The sequence below is a fragment of the Triturus cristatus genome, chromosome 2_1 (genome assembly GCF_964204655.1).
Source record: "Triturus cristatus chromosome 2_1, aTriCri1.1, whole genome shotgun sequence".
In the NCBI taxonomy this organism is placed as follows: Eukaryota; Metazoa; Chordata; class Amphibia; order Caudata; family Salamandridae; genus Triturus; species Triturus cristatus.
Genome location: NC_140581.1, coordinates 817,623,431 through 817,641,147, shown reverse-complemented (window position 1 = coordinate 817,641,147; position 17,717 = coordinate 817,623,431). Strand labels below are relative to the sequence as shown.

The 17,717-nt window shown below is 44.6% G+C and overlaps 1 protein-coding gene across 5 annotated transcripts in view; it reads left to right on the top strand.

Moving 5' to 3' along the window:
• LOC146865911 (spindle assembly abnormal protein 6 homolog) overlaps positions 1-17,717 on the top strand; it is a 516,535-nt gene that overhangs the window by 198,085 nt on the left and 300,733 nt on the right. For all 5 annotated transcript variants that reach the window (XM_085632837.1, XM_085632841.1, XM_085632838.1 and 2 more), the window contains exons 5-6: positions 5,317-5,479; positions 13,028-13,105. In XM_085632837.1, coding sequence (XP_085488963.1) covers positions 5,317-5,479; positions 13,028-13,105 — 241 coding nt within the window. The remainder of the gene's footprint in view (positions 1-5,316; positions 5,480-13,027; positions 13,106-17,717) is intronic.

The window sequence follows — 17,717 nt, the reverse complement described above, 5'->3', positions numbered from 1 at the left end:
GACTTGTTTGGCCATCATGACACCTGGCCATTTCATTGAAAGATTGTGGAATTCATGTAAAAAATCATGAGCCAGTGAGCCTGATCATGCCGTTCATAGAACTCTCTTATAAAACAGAGCAGTCTGAAGATTTTCAAGACATTCTAAGACCGTGGTCAATGGAAATTACAGTTTTTAGGTCTCACCTAGAGCGTAGTACTCCACGCTGCTCTAGGAGTGACCTTTAGGAATCGGTCAGCTCTTTTCAAGCACTCGTGCTGGCATTCACCTTGCGGGAGCGAGCAGCGTCGCGCGTGCTAATTGAAAACAGACGGCCCGCGCGCTGCTGCTCGCTCCCGCAAGATGGCGCACAAGCACAAGTGCTGGAAAATCTTGAATTAGCGTGGTTGCTTTCACCACGCTGATTTGAAACAGATGGCACCCTGCGCGTGATTGTTAATTAGCGCGGCGCTCGGGGTGCCGGGAGCAGCGTTTGACCAGCGCTTGTGTAAACTGAGCCTGTGGCTGCTTGAAACAGTTCAAGTGGGTGATTATTTTATAAACACGTTTTTCGGTTTTTTTTGTGTGCAGAATGGAACGGAAAGAATGCATTATTTGCCATGGAGACACAAACACGGCACCTCCGAAATCTCTTCGCTTACCACACTGTTAGGTGGATTACATCATGGGCAACAATGCACAACCAGTTTCCTCTGTTGATCTTGACGGGGTGCTCCCCGGCCCTTTGTAAATACAGCAGAGATTGAAAAGGCAGAGCAGGTCTCAGCTGTCAGCCTAAACTAAACTAACAATTGCCTCTGCATACTTTGCTTGTAAACAGACCAACATACAAGTTTATACATATGATCCAGGCCAGTCACTTGCCCCAACAATGGACGTGCAGGGCACGGTCTTCAGAGGTTTGACCTATTTTCTGGGCATCGGCAGAGTCTGTTCAGAAGGGACCAGCCATGTGCGCGCACTCAGCGCTTTCACTCCATCTTTAAAAGTGCCTCGCTTTTTGGTGTAGCTCCTCTCCCCACAAACAAGCACAGGTTTCTGTTTTTCCTTCTAGAGCAATTCACACGTGTGGTGGCAAAAGTGAAAGCGAGGAATGCAGTTACCAGCAACACGAGCACGCGTGCACCACTTGCGGGACGCTGCAGCACTTTCACTCCATCTTTAAAAGTGCCTCACTTTTTGGTGTAGCTCTTCGCCCCACAAACAAGCACAGGTTTCTGTTTTTCCTTCCACTCCGGCTAAAGCCGGGTTATGATGAAAAGTTTGCAGTGAAGTTTCTGCAAAGCAGGCTCTCTCCCTCTCAGAAAGAAATAAGTGCTCTTCGGATACGTTGCTGTCAGAGGAGTTAGATCTGGCTCTGTCTCGGGTACTTCACAGAGAGGGACAGAGCGAGGGGACGACTTGGCCTGAAGTAGGGGTGGGCGGAATTTGCGTAATCGCGTTACGCAAATCTCCGCGAAACGGTAAAAAATCTCCGCGAACACGCAGAAATTCCGCGAACACGCGGAATTGCTTGTTCGCGATACTTTTTTCCTGTTCGAGATCGCTGTTTGCGTGCTCGGGGTGAAATATCTCCCGAACACGCATATTGAGAACGCGAACAAGCAAAAAATTTCGCGAAGTCGCGGAATGCAGGTTTTTGGGCAATTTCGTGTTCTCCGCGGAACGCGAAATTACCCAAATTCCGAAAATTCCGCGAACGGAACGGAATTTACCGCCCAGGCCTAGCCTGAAGTGAGTGAGTGAATTGGAGAGGGAAGGAGTTTTGTCTATGAGTAAACCTATGATTAGGGAGGGGGAGGTCCAGCCCATATTCTGGCTGGCTGCTTTCCGTATGCACACTTTTCCTAAAACACACCTCTCGTATCATATCATTATTTTTTTACTGTCATCACACACAGACTCATGCTCTCTCACCCCACCCATCCCTGCGTCCCTCCTTTCCCTGCTAAACCCTCGCTCCTTCCCTCCTAATCATTTACTGAGCACTTTGTTTCTAGTTCATACTCACTGGCGCCTTGTCTGTCTGCTCGCCCTGTGCGTGTGCTCACTAATTCCACTTCAGCAACTGAGTAAAACAATTATTCACGTTACATATCTGTACAAGGAACGCTTCTGCACTTGGAGTCGCATGCTGCTATCAGTTTATTTGTATTCTTAGTGAAATTATAATGAAACCTCTCCACTTTTACTTATACACGTTGTATCTGTTTTTTTTCTTTCTCTTTTGCGTCACTTTACATGTCTTTCTCCCCATTCCCTTTCTCTTTGGTTTCTCATTCCTCCACCATCTCTCTCACCCTTTTTACGCCTTTCATTTTTTTTTGCTGACACATTCTCCCTCACTCTTTCTCCATCTCTCTCTGTTTCACTCCATCTCACTGACTCTTTCTTTACCCCCTCTTCTCTCTCTACCCCATCCTATCCACTCCAATTAGTTTCTGTGCCCTTCCCTCTTAGTCTTCCACTCTCCTTTAGTCTCTCCCTGTGTAACCTTTTCTCTTCCTCTTCTTGTATTACTCTCTCTATTTTCTCTAGACCTTTCACTTACTCCTTTGCTCAAAATTCCCTCTCTCTAGTTCCATTGGCCTCTCCACGATGCTCTCCCCTTCTCCATTTCCCTCTGCCATCTGTCTGCACATCTCTATAAGCGTTCCTCTCGCTCACTCAGCCCACACCTCCCTCTGTATTTTACACTTTCCTTTTCCTTCTTTTGGTCTCTTTCTTTTGAACCTAACTCCACCTGAGAAAAATCTTTCTTTCATTCTTTCGCCTCCACTATCTCGTTCCCGTCTCTATATTATTCATTATCTTGCACTCTCTCATCTCTCAGTCCTTCTCCATGTATTTCTTCCTCCCTAAGTCTCCACTTCCGCTTCTACTCCTTCCTCCTCCACTCTTTACCTGTTTCTCCTTCCCTTCTCTTTCTTTCACTCTCTATTTCTATATCCCTCCCCTGTGATCTCTCCTTCTCCTACTACTTTCATATCTCCTTATTCCTCTCTAGCTGACACCTCTCTCTAAGCTCTACATTCCTATCACATACTTTACTCTCTTACTTCCCTCGTTTGATCTCTCCCCTTCTACCTCTCCCACCTCACTATCCCTTCCTCTCTATCCAACTCCCCATTTTATCTCTGTCTTCTCCACTATCGTTTTGGTTTGCATTCTCTTGATCTCTTTCTCTCTCACAACATTATCTCTTCAATATTTTCCCACCTCTGTCTCTTACATTGTTTCATCTCGCTGTTCCTCACCTCCATCTTTCTCTCTTTACCCCACCGTTTTCGTTTCTCACCCTCCTCCCCACATATTCTCTCCTAATTCCCAAATTCCATCTTTATATTTTTGTTTCAGTTTCTTTGTTATTCATTCTCTATCACTCCATCTGTCTTTCTCTCCCGTTCATTAATTCTCTTACTCCCAATTCCTGTCTTTCTGTTTCTCTCATTTCAATATTTATTGGGATACTTTCCACACAAAATCTCTTGGACCGGAATCAGTCGTGCAATTTGGTGCTCATACTCTATGCTGTCTAACTTGAACTGTCCCGGTTGCCCCCATATGATCCAGACTCTCCTTGGGTTACAGAAGTTTAGGCTCCGTTTCAGCATAGAATGAATAGCCATATGTGTGATGAGTGTACAGTGGGGGTTTAGCTTCCCTTGGCATAACCAATAGGTCTCGCCTTTGGGACCTTATAAGTGTTTAGTTATCCAGCACATTATCCTTGGTGTAACAACATCCACTGTTACATGGCTAAACACTTATTAGGTCCCAAATGCCAATGCAGGAGTGTGCCAATGCTTGTTAGCTTTCTGTTTAGTACTGTAAAATGATACCTTTGAAGTTGAGGCGATTCTCCAGCAAGCATAAGGCCATATCTCTACTTCTCATCTCTTGAGTTCATGGAAAATCGAATCTTCTTAACATGAAGGGCCATAGCTGCAGCAGCTTGGAAATTAAATTGTAGCTGTTAGTTAAGAAAATCTTAAAATAGACTCTCTGTAAACCAGAGCAGTAAAAGGAATTTGCTAAATTCAGTGACATGTGTGGTATCGCTTCGTTACCCCTTGCTGTATACTGAACAGGAGAGGGGATCAGAGACGGTGGAGGCTGTACCGTCTCTCAGAATCGTCTATCTAGAGGAAGCTTATTGCAAGACAAAGTGGAAATCCACTGGGAGCTTCTGAATGTATCCCAGGGTGGTTCAAATCAACATATTTTACTGGAGCCGGTCAGGCCTGTAGCGGGCATCAGGCATTTCCCCAGGAGGCTGGAAGGGTGGGGGCCAGTTTCTTAGTAGTGGGGTCAACTTTTGTTACTGGGGGGGCGGTTTTGCAGCGGTGCTCAAGTATTGGCCCCCAGTAACAAAAGCAGCAGTGCACACTTGCGCACTCCCCTCTCCAGCCACCCAGGGGGCTGGTCCAACAAAATTAGCAGGGCTGCTTTGGGTTCCCAGTCTGGCCCTGGGTCCAGCCGAATCTGGCTCAGTAATAGCTGCTGCATCCCCTCATTTCCTTTGCTCGCAATAGTAACGCCCATGCAACTGGCAGAGCGTGGGCTGCCACAAACTTGTACTTTTGCCAGCAAAATCAGAAACGTTCTCATCCTGGAAATGTTTGGTTCTGTCCTCCAGCTACAGGCTGGAGTATCTTCCTCAAGGAGGAGAAGGGGAGCGGATCACCCCAGATTTGGGGGGAGGGGGGTTGGGGAAGGGCTTTCTCCCTCGGGTAAATATTCCATTCCTCTGTCATTAATGATTTAGTAAGGTTAACTGTCGCTCTGAAACCACCACTTAACCTGCATCTACTATACCTCTATTCATTCAGACTTGTATTTGCCCTGATTGTTCCGATGGACTGGCTCACTGGTTGTCATGTTGTGCTTGTAGTGCCATATCACAGTCGATCAGTTTAAGTGATGTTTGAGATATTCCATTTTTGACCTAATTAAACATGAATGTATTTTTTTCCATTCTAGAAATGATTACTCATTACAATAGTTTGCCCTCTTTTTGGCGCCCTGTCCTCTAAGATATGTTTTGCCATATTTTCTAACTTAAGTCGTAATTCTTTTTTTTATTTCATTCGTGTATGTATTGGTTGGTTTCTATAGCTTCTGCCTGTAGTGTGTGGTCAAATGTCTACTACTTCAGTTGCTGAATTGACGCAAGCGGTTATATTCGACTCTATGATTGGGACGGTTTACTCTGTGTTTCATACCTCGTTTATTAACATAAGTAAGCTCTGATCTGAACTCTAAATGCTTATTAGTGTATCAGTGTGATTAAAGTATAGTTTTTATCGGTCGCAGGTTTTTGCTACAGCTTGTAACATCTCGTGATTGCACGTCTGCAAGCTTGAATGTAATTGAAACCAATCCATTCAAACACCTTACCCATCTCTCCCTGAAGCTTCTGGCCGGCAGTGACAGCGATGTCAAGAAATATTTGGCGACCTGCATTAAATATTTAAAGGTATGAGCGCATGTTAATTTCGCAGACTGGTTTGGGCTATATTCAGCGAAAAAAAGAAAATGTTCAAAAATTGCACACACATAACCATGTACAGTACCACCTTACAACCAACAAAATCATCCCACTTAACCTTTTACGTTATTTTGTAGCTTTGCAGTACATGACTTTTTTCTGCCCTAAGGTTACCTGAATGCCTGAACAGGACACTAGAAAAATACAGGAGGGGCCATGGAAGAGGAAAGAAGAGAGCAAGATGGAGGCAATGAGGATGGTGTCTTGTGAATGAATTATTTCACCTAAAATGTTTCCATCTCACTAAAAAGAATTTCAAATGTACATTGAGTAGTCTACTTTAGGTGTTTAGTTATAAAGGGAAAAATAGAGCAGGGAATTGAAGGTTAGGCAAATGTTTAGAAGTGGGGTTTTCAGCAATTGCACGCTGATTGATTGAGAGTTATGAATCATGGAAGACAGTTGCAGAACTACTGAACCGCTCTGAGATAACCCTGGGACTTACTACCCTACCCACTACTGGTTACACTCTCTCTCATTTTTATGGGTACTTGGGCTTCTGTGACAACCAAGATATAAAGGTTCAGGGTTGAACTATTCTCCAGCCTATTAGAGATGCCGGAACATCCAAGGCCACCCCTTTGCTTGCGTAAATGGCCTTAATTGTGATAATGCCAGTGTGCTGACGAGGGACTTTATGCAAGTTTAGGTCTTGCATGTTTACAATGCGCTGAGGAATGTGTGGTGGTATGGGAATCTCCTCCTCTTCCGAGGCAACATCAAGGAGTCAATTTGCTTAGGTTAGGGCTTGACTAGAAGGCTGCCACAGTAGGGCAAAGACTGGTCATAGAATGTTGTTCAAGCCCAGAGTTTTTCCCTCTCCAAACGTATATACACATATAGGGGTGCATAACTAAATTCTCAACCCAACTTCTTCTTCCAGGTACCCTCTCTAAGCTGATGCCAGAGCATTTCCCAGCACGTCCTGGATCACTGCAGGCTTTTCTTACAGTTGCTTGATTCTTGAACTTCTGGGCAACTGAAACATAGAAGGAGGGGAGCATGCCCGTTTATCACTCAATAATTCAATATTCTGAAGAATTTCCTTACTTTATCCCATGTACTTATTATGCCACTGGGGGCCATCAAGATGGTCATATTTTTTTAAATCCATGAAGTCTCTCTGTTGGACACCTTCAAAATCCAGGGAGGAACTCGACGGGACTGCCCGGTCTCCCCTTCCTGTTCCTACTAGCCATGGAACCTCTGGCTTCTGTCATTCGCCATTCATCGCATGTCACAGGCATTTCTATTGCTGATGTCCTCTCTAAAAAATACCTGTACGCTGATGATATCCTACTCACTCTTAGGGACTTGCCATGCTTCCTACCGGCGCTACTGGAAATCATAGACCGCTTTGTGGCCCTGTCAGGCTATAAAGTAAACTGGGAAAACAGCAAGGCTCTCCCGCTCTCCTTGGGCACCATGAGAGCTGTAATCCATGGTTACCCCTTTAGGTGGAAACCTTCCCGGTTCAAATACCTAGGAGTACTGGTCAACAGAGGCCTGGAAGGAATAGTGATGAACAACTTGGCATCCCTTATAGAGCAGATGAAAGAAGATTTTGATAAATGTCCCTGCTGGGGTTCTCCATGTGAGGCAGAGTCCAAGTAGTAAGGATGGTCACGCTACCATGTGTCACCTATGTCCTGGGAATGCTGGCCATAGTGGTACCCTTAACTACTTTAAGCCTCATTGATGCTCGTAAACGGGCCATTGTCTGGGGCGCCACATGCCCCTGCCTGTCGGCATCCAAACATATTGCCTGTCACTCCTGCAGCGGTTTGGGCTTACCCTCAGTGGAACATTATACCTTAGCCTTACACCTCTCACAGCTTGCCTACCAACTCCTGGAGTGACCGGACCCCCCCTCCCCATAGGTGACAACAGAAAGATCACTTCTCAAAAGTGTTGACAGACTGGATCCCCTGTACTGGTGCCCTTGCTCGACTGGACCAGCACTGCACCCTGTTGTGCAGGCCACATTAAAGGCATGGCACCGTGTGCATCGACTTCAGGGCATCCAACATAGTCTACACACCAAGACGCCGTTATGGGGCAATGGCAGCATCAGGATAAGCAGGTGGACAATCCACTGGCCCATATGGGAAGCCTCAAACATACGCTCTCTAGATCAGGTACTACTAAAGGTCACTTAAAACCATTCGCACAGCTGCGAGAGGAGTACGGACTGCCCCTCAACAGGCCTGGAATTACCTACATTTAAAACACTGTTTGCGATGCTGCCTTGGCCCCCGATCTTGGGCCCTGCCACCTCTCCGATAGCGGAGTATCTGACACCATGGGGCAAACACAAAGGAGTGATGTCGGGTCTTTACAGTACGCTAATAAACCTCTTGTTCTCGCAACCTCTCCAAAGTGGCCTTTGGGCCAAATGGCAAGCATGGCTACAATTCACAGTCGAGAAGGAAGACTGGGCGGAAATGGTGGAGGCCCTGGACAGGGGAACAACAACGTGGCCTTTGGGCCAAATGGCAAGCATGGCTACAATTCACAGTAAAGGTGGGCGGTAAATTCCATTATGCTCGCGGAATTTTGGCGATTTCGCGTCCCACGCGGAATTGCCGAAAATTCCGCGATCCGCGGCATAGCAGAATTCGTGAGCATGCTGAGTAGAGGTATTGCAAAAAATGGTGGCATCTTCTTGGATATTTATTTTCCTGGCTCTGTTCCCATTTCCAATTTCGTACTTCCGTTCTGAACTTTCCATTCATTCGGTTATTAATATGGACTGCGTTTGTGCCGTACACTTTTAATGTATTCCTTCTGCTCTTCCTGCCTGTGCTCCCTCACCGGTCTTCATTTTCTTGTACCCCCCCCCCCCTCTTCCTTTCCAGGTGCATCACCCTGTAGTGTTCCATCTGTCATCCCCTTCCTCTCTTCATTCCCTAATATCGCTCCCCTATCCCCGCTTCTATTCTCATGGCGGAGTAAAAAGCCCCTCCCCATCGAAGGGTAACAATAGTTTATGACACTCCCTTTGTGGGGGGCTGGGAGTAAGTTGTATTTGGGGAGACTGCAGCCTTGCCTTTTTCTGTTGGGCCAGTGAATTTGGAGGAGATATGGATACCAAGCATTTTTGTTACTCCCTGGTTTGCTTCACAGTTTTACTATGAGGCTAAACATGGCATTACAGTCCGGATGGAAAGAGTATGCAGGACGGTGCACGTGAGGCAGAAGTGATGTGCGTCAAAAAGCACAGGATAAAATCCAGCAAAATCTGATTCTAGAATGCCCAGAAATAAATTTTCTTATGAGTAGCAATAAAATCTACCCAACTGTGCTAGTTTGTCTTGAAATCACATCGACACCATAGCAAACAGCTGTCCACTGCAAGTTCGAAATGTAACCCGACCCTGTATATAAAGGGCCGGTGGGTCCAGGGTGAATCCTTGTTGGTGCTCATCGCTAGGCCCCGGTCGTATGCACGTCACTAAATGTCATATACATTCCTCTAATCCACGGCGTTCCCTTCTTGAAGGGTATGGTTGGGGCACCAAGGACAGCAGAAGGACACTGGGGAAGGTCGCACTGTGTTTAGTGATGAAATCAAACTGTGCCACTCCTACAACAGCACCGAAAGGAAAGTTTCCAGACAGTAAATATTGCCCCAGGGGTTGCCTCCATGAAGTTTGTTGTCTGTGACCTGTGAATTAAGGTAACGTCTGACCAGGGAGGAAAAACGTCCACTGAATACCATCATTTGGAGCTAGACTAGCACGTAAAATGGGTGTAAAATACTTCGGACTATGCAGAGGAGTACAGGCAAGTTCTAAAGGCCTAATTAATGAATTAAACCACTCCTAAATTGCTTTTTTTAACATCCAAACAAGTAGTAATCCAGTTAGTCGCCTTTGTGCTGCTGTACTGGCATGAAGAACAGAAAAATAACTGAGATGGATGTAAGAATGTATGCATTGGTATTTGTATAGCACAAACTAAACTGTCTAGCACATTACATTAGTGGATGGGAGACGATCTAGCAGATCGTGTAAATCAAGTGGGGATTCCACAATTACATTTTATATACATTACATTTTGCAATTTTTAGACACAAGGAGATTAAGTGACTGGGAATCACACAATGTTGAGTCTAGCACCAGGGCCAGGATTTGAACCTCGGCGCCCAGGGTCCAAAGGAGACGGCTGGAACCGCAAGACCACTTGATAGAAAAGTGCCTCCTCGCCACTCAAGCAAGTCGCTTACTGGGAACATGGACCTTGCTGCTCCGCTGCTTCTCACTTCAGTAAAATCATCAATTCACCCCTCTTCATTGGTGGCACCATGAAGGACCACCTGGAGAAAACAATTCTTCTGGCGGCACAAGCAATTCCGCGAGCTCGCGGAATTCTGTGTGCTCGCGGAGAATTTTTGCCGTTTCACCGAACTTTGCGTAGCACAACTACGCAAATTCTGCCCACACCTAATTCACAGTTGAGAAGGAAGACTGGGCAGAAATGGTGGAGGCCCTTGACAGGTGAACACGAGAGGCCCGACTAAAATTCTGCCTCTTCAAAACCCTCCATGATCGGCACTGGACCCCCACGAAATTGCACAAAGCAGGGCTCCTACCACACTCTGGGTGCTGGAGATGGGTGGATGCATGCTGCAACCTCCCTCATATACTTTGCGAATGCCCCTTTATACAACCCTTCTGGTCTTTCAATGGGAACACTTTGAGTGAGGTAATTCCTCTCCGTCCACCCTTTCAACCTCCGGTTATCCTCCTGCATGACACCGGTGGCACCCCGGACTTCATGCAACCACAACGCCAGCTCCTTTACACAGCGATCTCCACTGCTAAACTCTGCATCCTCCAGAAATGGAGGTCAGCTACGCCCCCTTCACAGGAGGACTGGATGGTGGCAATAATCCAAACAGCATCCCATGAATGCATTATCTATGGATTACAGGATCAGACGGAGGTGTTCCCGCAGATGTGGGTCCCATTACTAAGAGACTAGAATCCTAACAAAGGTTCAAGTACTAAATACCACAAAACATACATTAAACTAATATTGAAAATTATCTCAACATAAAAAATTATCAAAACAACATCACAGAAAAAATTATACTCCTAAACAACAACCCAATATATACAAAATGTAATCTGTTGATTTTGCAATGTGAACAAGTATTTGCAATGCAAAAGGTCTCGCATTCACACGAGTTTGAGCTATTGGCCTTTGTAAGTGACAATGCCTTTTATTTATGTTTTGGGTTTTAAAACATAAATAAAAGCCATTGTCATTTGCAATACTAATAGCTTAAACTCTTACAAATGCAAGACCTATTGCATTGCAATAAAAAACCTTCTCGCCCGCTGGTTAGATTGTAAATATCAGAGGAAGAGACCGGTCTACAACATCTTCTAAGTAGTGATAAATAGTGCAGTGAAGAAGATGTTTAAGTCTTGTAAATTACACAGACACAAGTGTGAAGTGAGAGATTCATATGTTCCGAGCTATAAACACTAACAAAGCGCTCCAATAACTTTCGCTCTGTGATTACACTGTCCCGGCTCAGGAGGAAGAGCAGGAGTGAGGTGGGGGGGGTATTTCTTGCCCTCTCCGTGATTTAAGTGTGCAGTGTGGCATTGGTAATATCATTGCTATCTTTGGCCTAATAAAAAGCACTCCAGCTGTATTAGGGCCCTAGCTTCACCTCCTGGTGCAGGGTAGGCTGTGCTTTATGGCAGGCATGGTAGATGAGGAAGGGATGGTCTCAGCTGAGCTTCGGCCTCGTACAGTGCCCCTGCTATTACTAGTGAGCGAGAGGTGCTGAGGTGGTGGTATTGCTATTGGTGGTATTGCTATTGGTGGTATTGCTATTGGTGGTATTGCTATTGGTGGTATTGGTATTGGTGGTGGTATTGGTTGTGGTGGTATTGGTGGTGGTGGTATTGGTGGTGGTGGTATTCAAGGTGGTGATATTGGTGGTGGTGGTATTCAAGGTGGTGATATTGGTGGTGGTGATATTGGTTGTGGTGGTATTGGTGGTGGTGGTATTGGTGGTGGTGATATTGGTGCTGGTGATATTGGTGCTGGTGGTTGTATTGGGGTGGTAGTGGTGGTATTAGTGGTGGTATTGGTGGTGATGTTGGTATTGGTGATGGGGGTATTGGTGGTGGTGGGGGTGGTATTGGTGGGGGTGTTATTGGTGGTACTGGTGGTGGTAGTGGTGGTGGTATTCGTGGTGGCGGAATTGGATTGGCAGTGGGATTGGTGGTGGTGGTTTTGGATTGGTAGTGGTGGTATTGCTGGTGGTGATATTGGTGGTGGTGGTATTGGTGGTGGTGGTATTGGTGGTCTTGTTAATAAAAGAGGCTTTTGAAAACAACCTGTCGGGTGGCATAGTGCAAATGATATGTAACACAGATCTGCTGTTGTCAGCTTCAGCCCATTAGCACACGATTATGTGCTACCTGGAATTCACATGACTTAATTAGCTAATCATTTCTAAATCCATTTTACTTAGGGGGGTTGAAACAGACACAAGGTAATGGCGAGTTAAAGTGATTGAAAGAGGGCGCCCGTGTAACGTGAGCGGAATTGCTGCTCAAAAAATACACAAGCATTTTCGGCTGAAGCAGCGCATGTCTGGCCTGCAGTAAGAGAAACCCAAATAAGTAAATAGTGCTTATAGACTAAATAACAGGTTGCTTGTAACAACCGAAGTAAAGGGGCCAGTAGCTGTGGTAGGTTGCAAATAATGACACGGCCGTACTAAGGAGGGACTAACAAGCCTATTAACGAATCCGACAGCAGCATTTATGAAAGACAATGACACAAGCCAATGAAAAATATGGGCGGAGAGTAGACGCAGCTTCTCTCTCATACTCTACTACAGCAATCTCACAGAGAGAGCTGTGCATGCGCGCTGCCGCTAGGCTCGACCTAAAAGGCAAAGTTGTCTGCAGTTATGTATTTAATTATTGCAATGTATTGCATAAAGCAGCATGATGCCCACCTACAAACTATGAATAATGAGTGTCTGAAATTTTCATACCTCTCCGATAGATATTCCTTGTCCTTGGGCTAAACGAGGGCCCGCTGAAGGGTTAGGGTTCCCATTACGCATTGCCCCCCTCACCTCCCTGTACCGCAAAGGCCTATGTTCCACCTCTGCAATATCATTGTGGTGATTGTCAATTCTTACTTGCCTGGGCAGCTTCAGGTGTGACCTATGTGTTCCGTTGTGTAATTATTTTGATTGACTCAGGTGTGCAAGTAGATTAATTAACAAATGTTATTTTTAGATTTAACAGCGTGTTTCGTAATCACCAGCCAAGTAGACTGATTATCAACTCACGATAATAAAGTGAAGCTCTATCAGGTGTGTTTCTGGAGTTAAGCTGCATTTTATTATGTTTTGCACAATTGTTTAAAAAAAAGTGATTTTGTAAAATGAATTCTTGAACTGAATCAACAGAAAGACCGATTTTATTTTTCCAGACTGAAAACTCTGTATTGAAGGAGAAGCTTCAAAGGTCGGAAGAGGAGCTTTCAAAAAGATTAACTCTAACGCAACAGGTAGGTTTGATAAATATATGGCAACATTTTGCACATTAATTTTTGAAATATATCAAGACCCTCTAGGAGCCAACCATGCTTGTATTTACCTATATTTTGCGCATTCTTTGTCTTCTTGCAAAACTTTAACTGCCTTGTAATATATGTTTTAGGTTGGCAATCATGATATTACTTTCAAGAAGCAAATTTGTTAGTCATCACATTTTTTTTTTTTACCTATTTAAATGAACTCTGCGAGTATATTTCTCCTAAAATGTCTTACTTTTTTCTGGAACAAGACCATACAGTATCACCCACATTTGTGTTCAAATCTGCTTTATGTTGAACCCCTTGGAATGCAAAGGTATGTTGCTTAGATTCATAAATCCAACATGGCGATAAAAAACAGTCAGTTATTACTAGATAAATGAAAATGTTGCATAAGCACAGGTATTTTGGTCTTAAAATAATGTCTCAGGAGAAGGAGAATATAGACTGTTATAAAATCACAAATACAAGCAAAAATAGCAAACAGCACTCAACTTATCAAAGGTAAACAAGAAATGTAAAGCAACTAGAAAAGGCACAATGAAAAGCAAAGACATCTACAACCGGGACATTAATTCCACAGCTGAGGTAGACAAGGAAAGTTTGAAAACTGTTGACACAGTGGAGTTCTTTAGCTTTTTCATCTTGTCTCTCTTTGAGACTGAGGGTAGTGGGGGGAGTCCCTCCCCTATACCACTTCCTTCCACAGAGCTTGTTTATGTTCATGACCATCTGATGCCTGCAAGACCACAAAAATAGTTGATCCAGATGAATTTTCAAACTGGGTTTTATCTGCTGTATTTTAAAAAAAATAATTTTTCTATTTCAGATGAATAACAGTGTAGTTCACATCAGTGGATAAAATTCCCAGTGCCGATTAGCCTCCCTGTTTTGCTTGGGAACGGGTAGCATAGCATTAGTGAAATATATAATTAACAGCTTATGAGCCAAAAGGCATGTCCAGATGCTTGTTTTCTCTACAAAAAATTGAATGCACCTAATTAACACACCTAACTCACTTATATGTGCCTAGTATATAACACTACATGTATCTAGGACCTGTAAATTAAGTGCTACCAGTTGGAGGCAGCACTCATTGTGCCACCATTACAGTAGCACTGTAAAACATGTCTTCAGGCCTGCTCCTGCAGCCTGTGAAAGCAGTTTATATGTCATTCCAACCTTGCAAAATATGACTTTTGGCAGGCCTAAACCTTCCCTTTTAATACCAATAAGTCACCCTTGAGGTAGTCCTTAAATGCCCATTAGGCAGGGTGAATGACATTTAAAAAGCAGGACATGTATATGTATTGTTTAGTGTGTCCTGGCAGTAAAACGCCTCCAGAGTAACCCCGGGCGTAGCGCTGCCTGCTTCGCACTTTCCGAAGTAGGCGAAGCAGGGCAGCGCTACGCACACGCCGAGGGCGAAGCGTAGCTGCTTGCCACCCGCCACCCACCTCCCGCCTGCCCTCCTTTTAATAATATAAGCAATGAAAAATAAATTAAAGTAAGTCGACTTACCGTAAGCGCGGCGTCTCCGGGGCTCCCTCTTTCTGTTTCTAATTTCTTCTGGCAAATGCGCATGCGCGGACACCCGCGCATGCGCATTTCTCGCGAGAAATGCGCATGCGCGGGCGTCCGCGCATGCGCATTTGTCAGAAGAAATTAGAAACGAAGAAGAGGGAGCCCCGGAGACGCCGCGCTTACGGTAAGTCGCTTTACTTTAATTTATTTTATATTGCTGATATTATTTAAAAGAAGGGCGGGCGGGAGGTGGGTGGCACGTAGTGGGGCTACGCGAAGCGCGTAGTGTGCGTAGATTTGGGCACACTACGTGCTGCTTCACGTAGCCCCACTACGCCCACTACGCCCACCCTTACTCCAGAGATGATTTTCACTGTGTAAAGGCTAGCACTCTCATGGAAAAACACTGGGTTACATTATAAAAAAATACAATGCCTACTTTGAGTTTGGGAGCAATTAGAACCATGATTCAAGGACTCCTTGGAATGGTAATTCAAAATACAGGTGTCAGAAACTGGGTTTTTGGTTGCGGGGGTGATAGACCTTCTCAAGCAACCACCACAACACTTGTAAGGGTAAATCACAAAAGCTACTAAATTAACCTGTGCTTAACCCTATGGTAACTTGGCAGAGAAGCAATCAGGTTTAACTCAGAGGCACTGTATTAAGAATTTATGCAACAAATAAACAGGAATGAAGTGAAAACACAATACAAGAAAGATGTAACAAACATTTTTTATTAAAGTTTATAGTGGAAAATAGAGCCTAAAAGATCGAAGCACAAACCACGAACATCTAATCGTGCAAGACCGGGGTAAAGTTGAAAGTTATGGCTGACTGCTATGGAGTGCGGTTCTGATACGCGAGGTGGATTGGGCCTGGTCTCGGCTTACCTTTGGACTTAACAGGAATTTTGAGGACAAATGTCTGTGAAGGTAAATTGCAGCGGAGCAATGCAGCCTGAGGAGTAGGCATCATCATTGGTGAGCTGCTGGACGCAGTCGCTGTTAAGATTTCTATATTCAGACTTTGTCACTTTTTTTGAAGTTGGAAATATCCAAAAGGAAAAGGCTACAGGCTGTCTCTGATGAGGGCTCAACAAGCCCAGATAACCTTAAGAAGAGGAGCCACTGAACATGATTTGCTACTTCAGAGAAGACTGTAGCTGGAGCTACTACAGATTTAGGCCACTCAGCGATACACCTTGGGCAGATAGGTGAGCAAGTAGGTCCCAGTCTTCTGTCGGTTCTCAGGGTACTTTTTGGCTGAAAATATTTCAAGTCCCAAGCTTTGATTTTTGACTGGTTCAGCACCTTTAGCACCTCTTCCAAGAGCCTAGGACTGGGTGGGCACCACTTGGAGGGTAAAACTCACTGCCGGCACGGTCCAGGAATAGGGTTGGATCTGCTGGAGCCTTTTCTGTTCCTGTAGTTCAGAAAAGGAGGCCAGCCAACTAGCCCTTAGAGTCACTCTGGAAGTCCTGGTTTCAAGCAACAAGTGAGGTCCTCTAGCAGCAGGGGCAATACTCTGATGGTTCAAGGGAGGCTTCAAGCTACAGGGCAATCATCTGAAGTACCAGACGGGCCTCTTTAGTGTCCTCCGCAGGTCTAGGAGTGAACTTAAGAGTGGGTCTTTGGGTCCTATTTTTAAACCTAGTGCAGCTTAAAAGTGGACATAACTTCTGGAGTTTCCACCCCCCACAGATGGTTCTAGAATTTGCATCCTCCCTGCCTAGGCTCCAAGAGGTCTAGGTGACCAATGACTGGTGTTAAGTTTTCTGTGAGTGTGCTGAGGCTGCTCCTTTGAAACATTAGTGGGGCAGGGAGCAGCTCCACCCCATCCATTCTGGCAGAATTGCCTATCCTTCCAACTCTAAGTGACCCGTTGTATCACTATCTAGGAGGAATACACAAATGCCAACTGTTCACTGTCAACTGACTCAAGACACAGGTTGCAGGTAACAAATGGTTAGGACAAGAAAATTCCAACTTTCTAAAAGTGGCATTTTTGAAGTTGTGACTTAAGATCCTACTTTACAATTAAAGAGAATTTTAAATTAAAATTCCTTAGACACCAAACATGCCTTTTCCACTTGCTCCCAAACAAAAGTTATAACTAATAAAATGTAATAAAGTAACCCAATATTATCCTATGGGAGAGGTAGGCTCACATTAGTGAAAAACTAATTTAGGAGTTTTTCACTACCAGGACGTGTAAAACGTAAAAAAAAAAAGCCCTATTTTTTCAATTCACTGCACCCTGCCCGATGAGCTGCTCAGGGCCTCCCTTAGGGGTGACTTATATTAATTAAAAAGGATGATTTAGGCCTGGCAAAAGGTTTATTTTGGCAAGGCGAAATGGCACTTTAAAACTGCACACAGCCTGCAAAGGCAGCCCTGAAATATTTTAGAGTTTTAAAGGGCTACTTAAGTGAGTGGCACATCAAGAGCTGCAGGCCTACTGGTAGCATATACTTTACAGGCCCTGGGTAAATGTTGTACCTAATTACAAGAGACTTATAATTTAATTAAATGTGCCAATCAAAAGTAGGCCAACTTTACCATGTTTTAAGGAGTGAGCCCAAGCACTTTAGTACTGGTTAGCAGTGGTAAAGTGCACAGAGTCCCAAAGCCAACAAAAACAAATTTCAGCAAACAGGAGAGGAGTAGGTAAAACATTTGAGGAAAGACCACTCTAAGGCTGACAGGTCTAACAATGGACAAGTAGGATTTTATATCACTATTTAAGAAATTACACTTTTCTAAGTTGTAATTTCTCTGCATAAGCCAAATGTGACTTTGTCAGTTCCCAGCATCATCTGAATGTTAATGGGTTTCCTGTGATGCCTTGTAATTGGCTCCCAGACAGTGGACAAAATGCTTTGGTGTGGAGAGGCATTTTATTCATTGAGCTGGAATGGATGTATGACGTTACAACACATACTTTTACAATGCATGCACTTACAACGCAATTTTTACTTCGCAACATCCACTACAACGCATTCCATTACATCGCATGACACTACAACGCATTTTAAAAAACTACCTTTACAACGCATTCC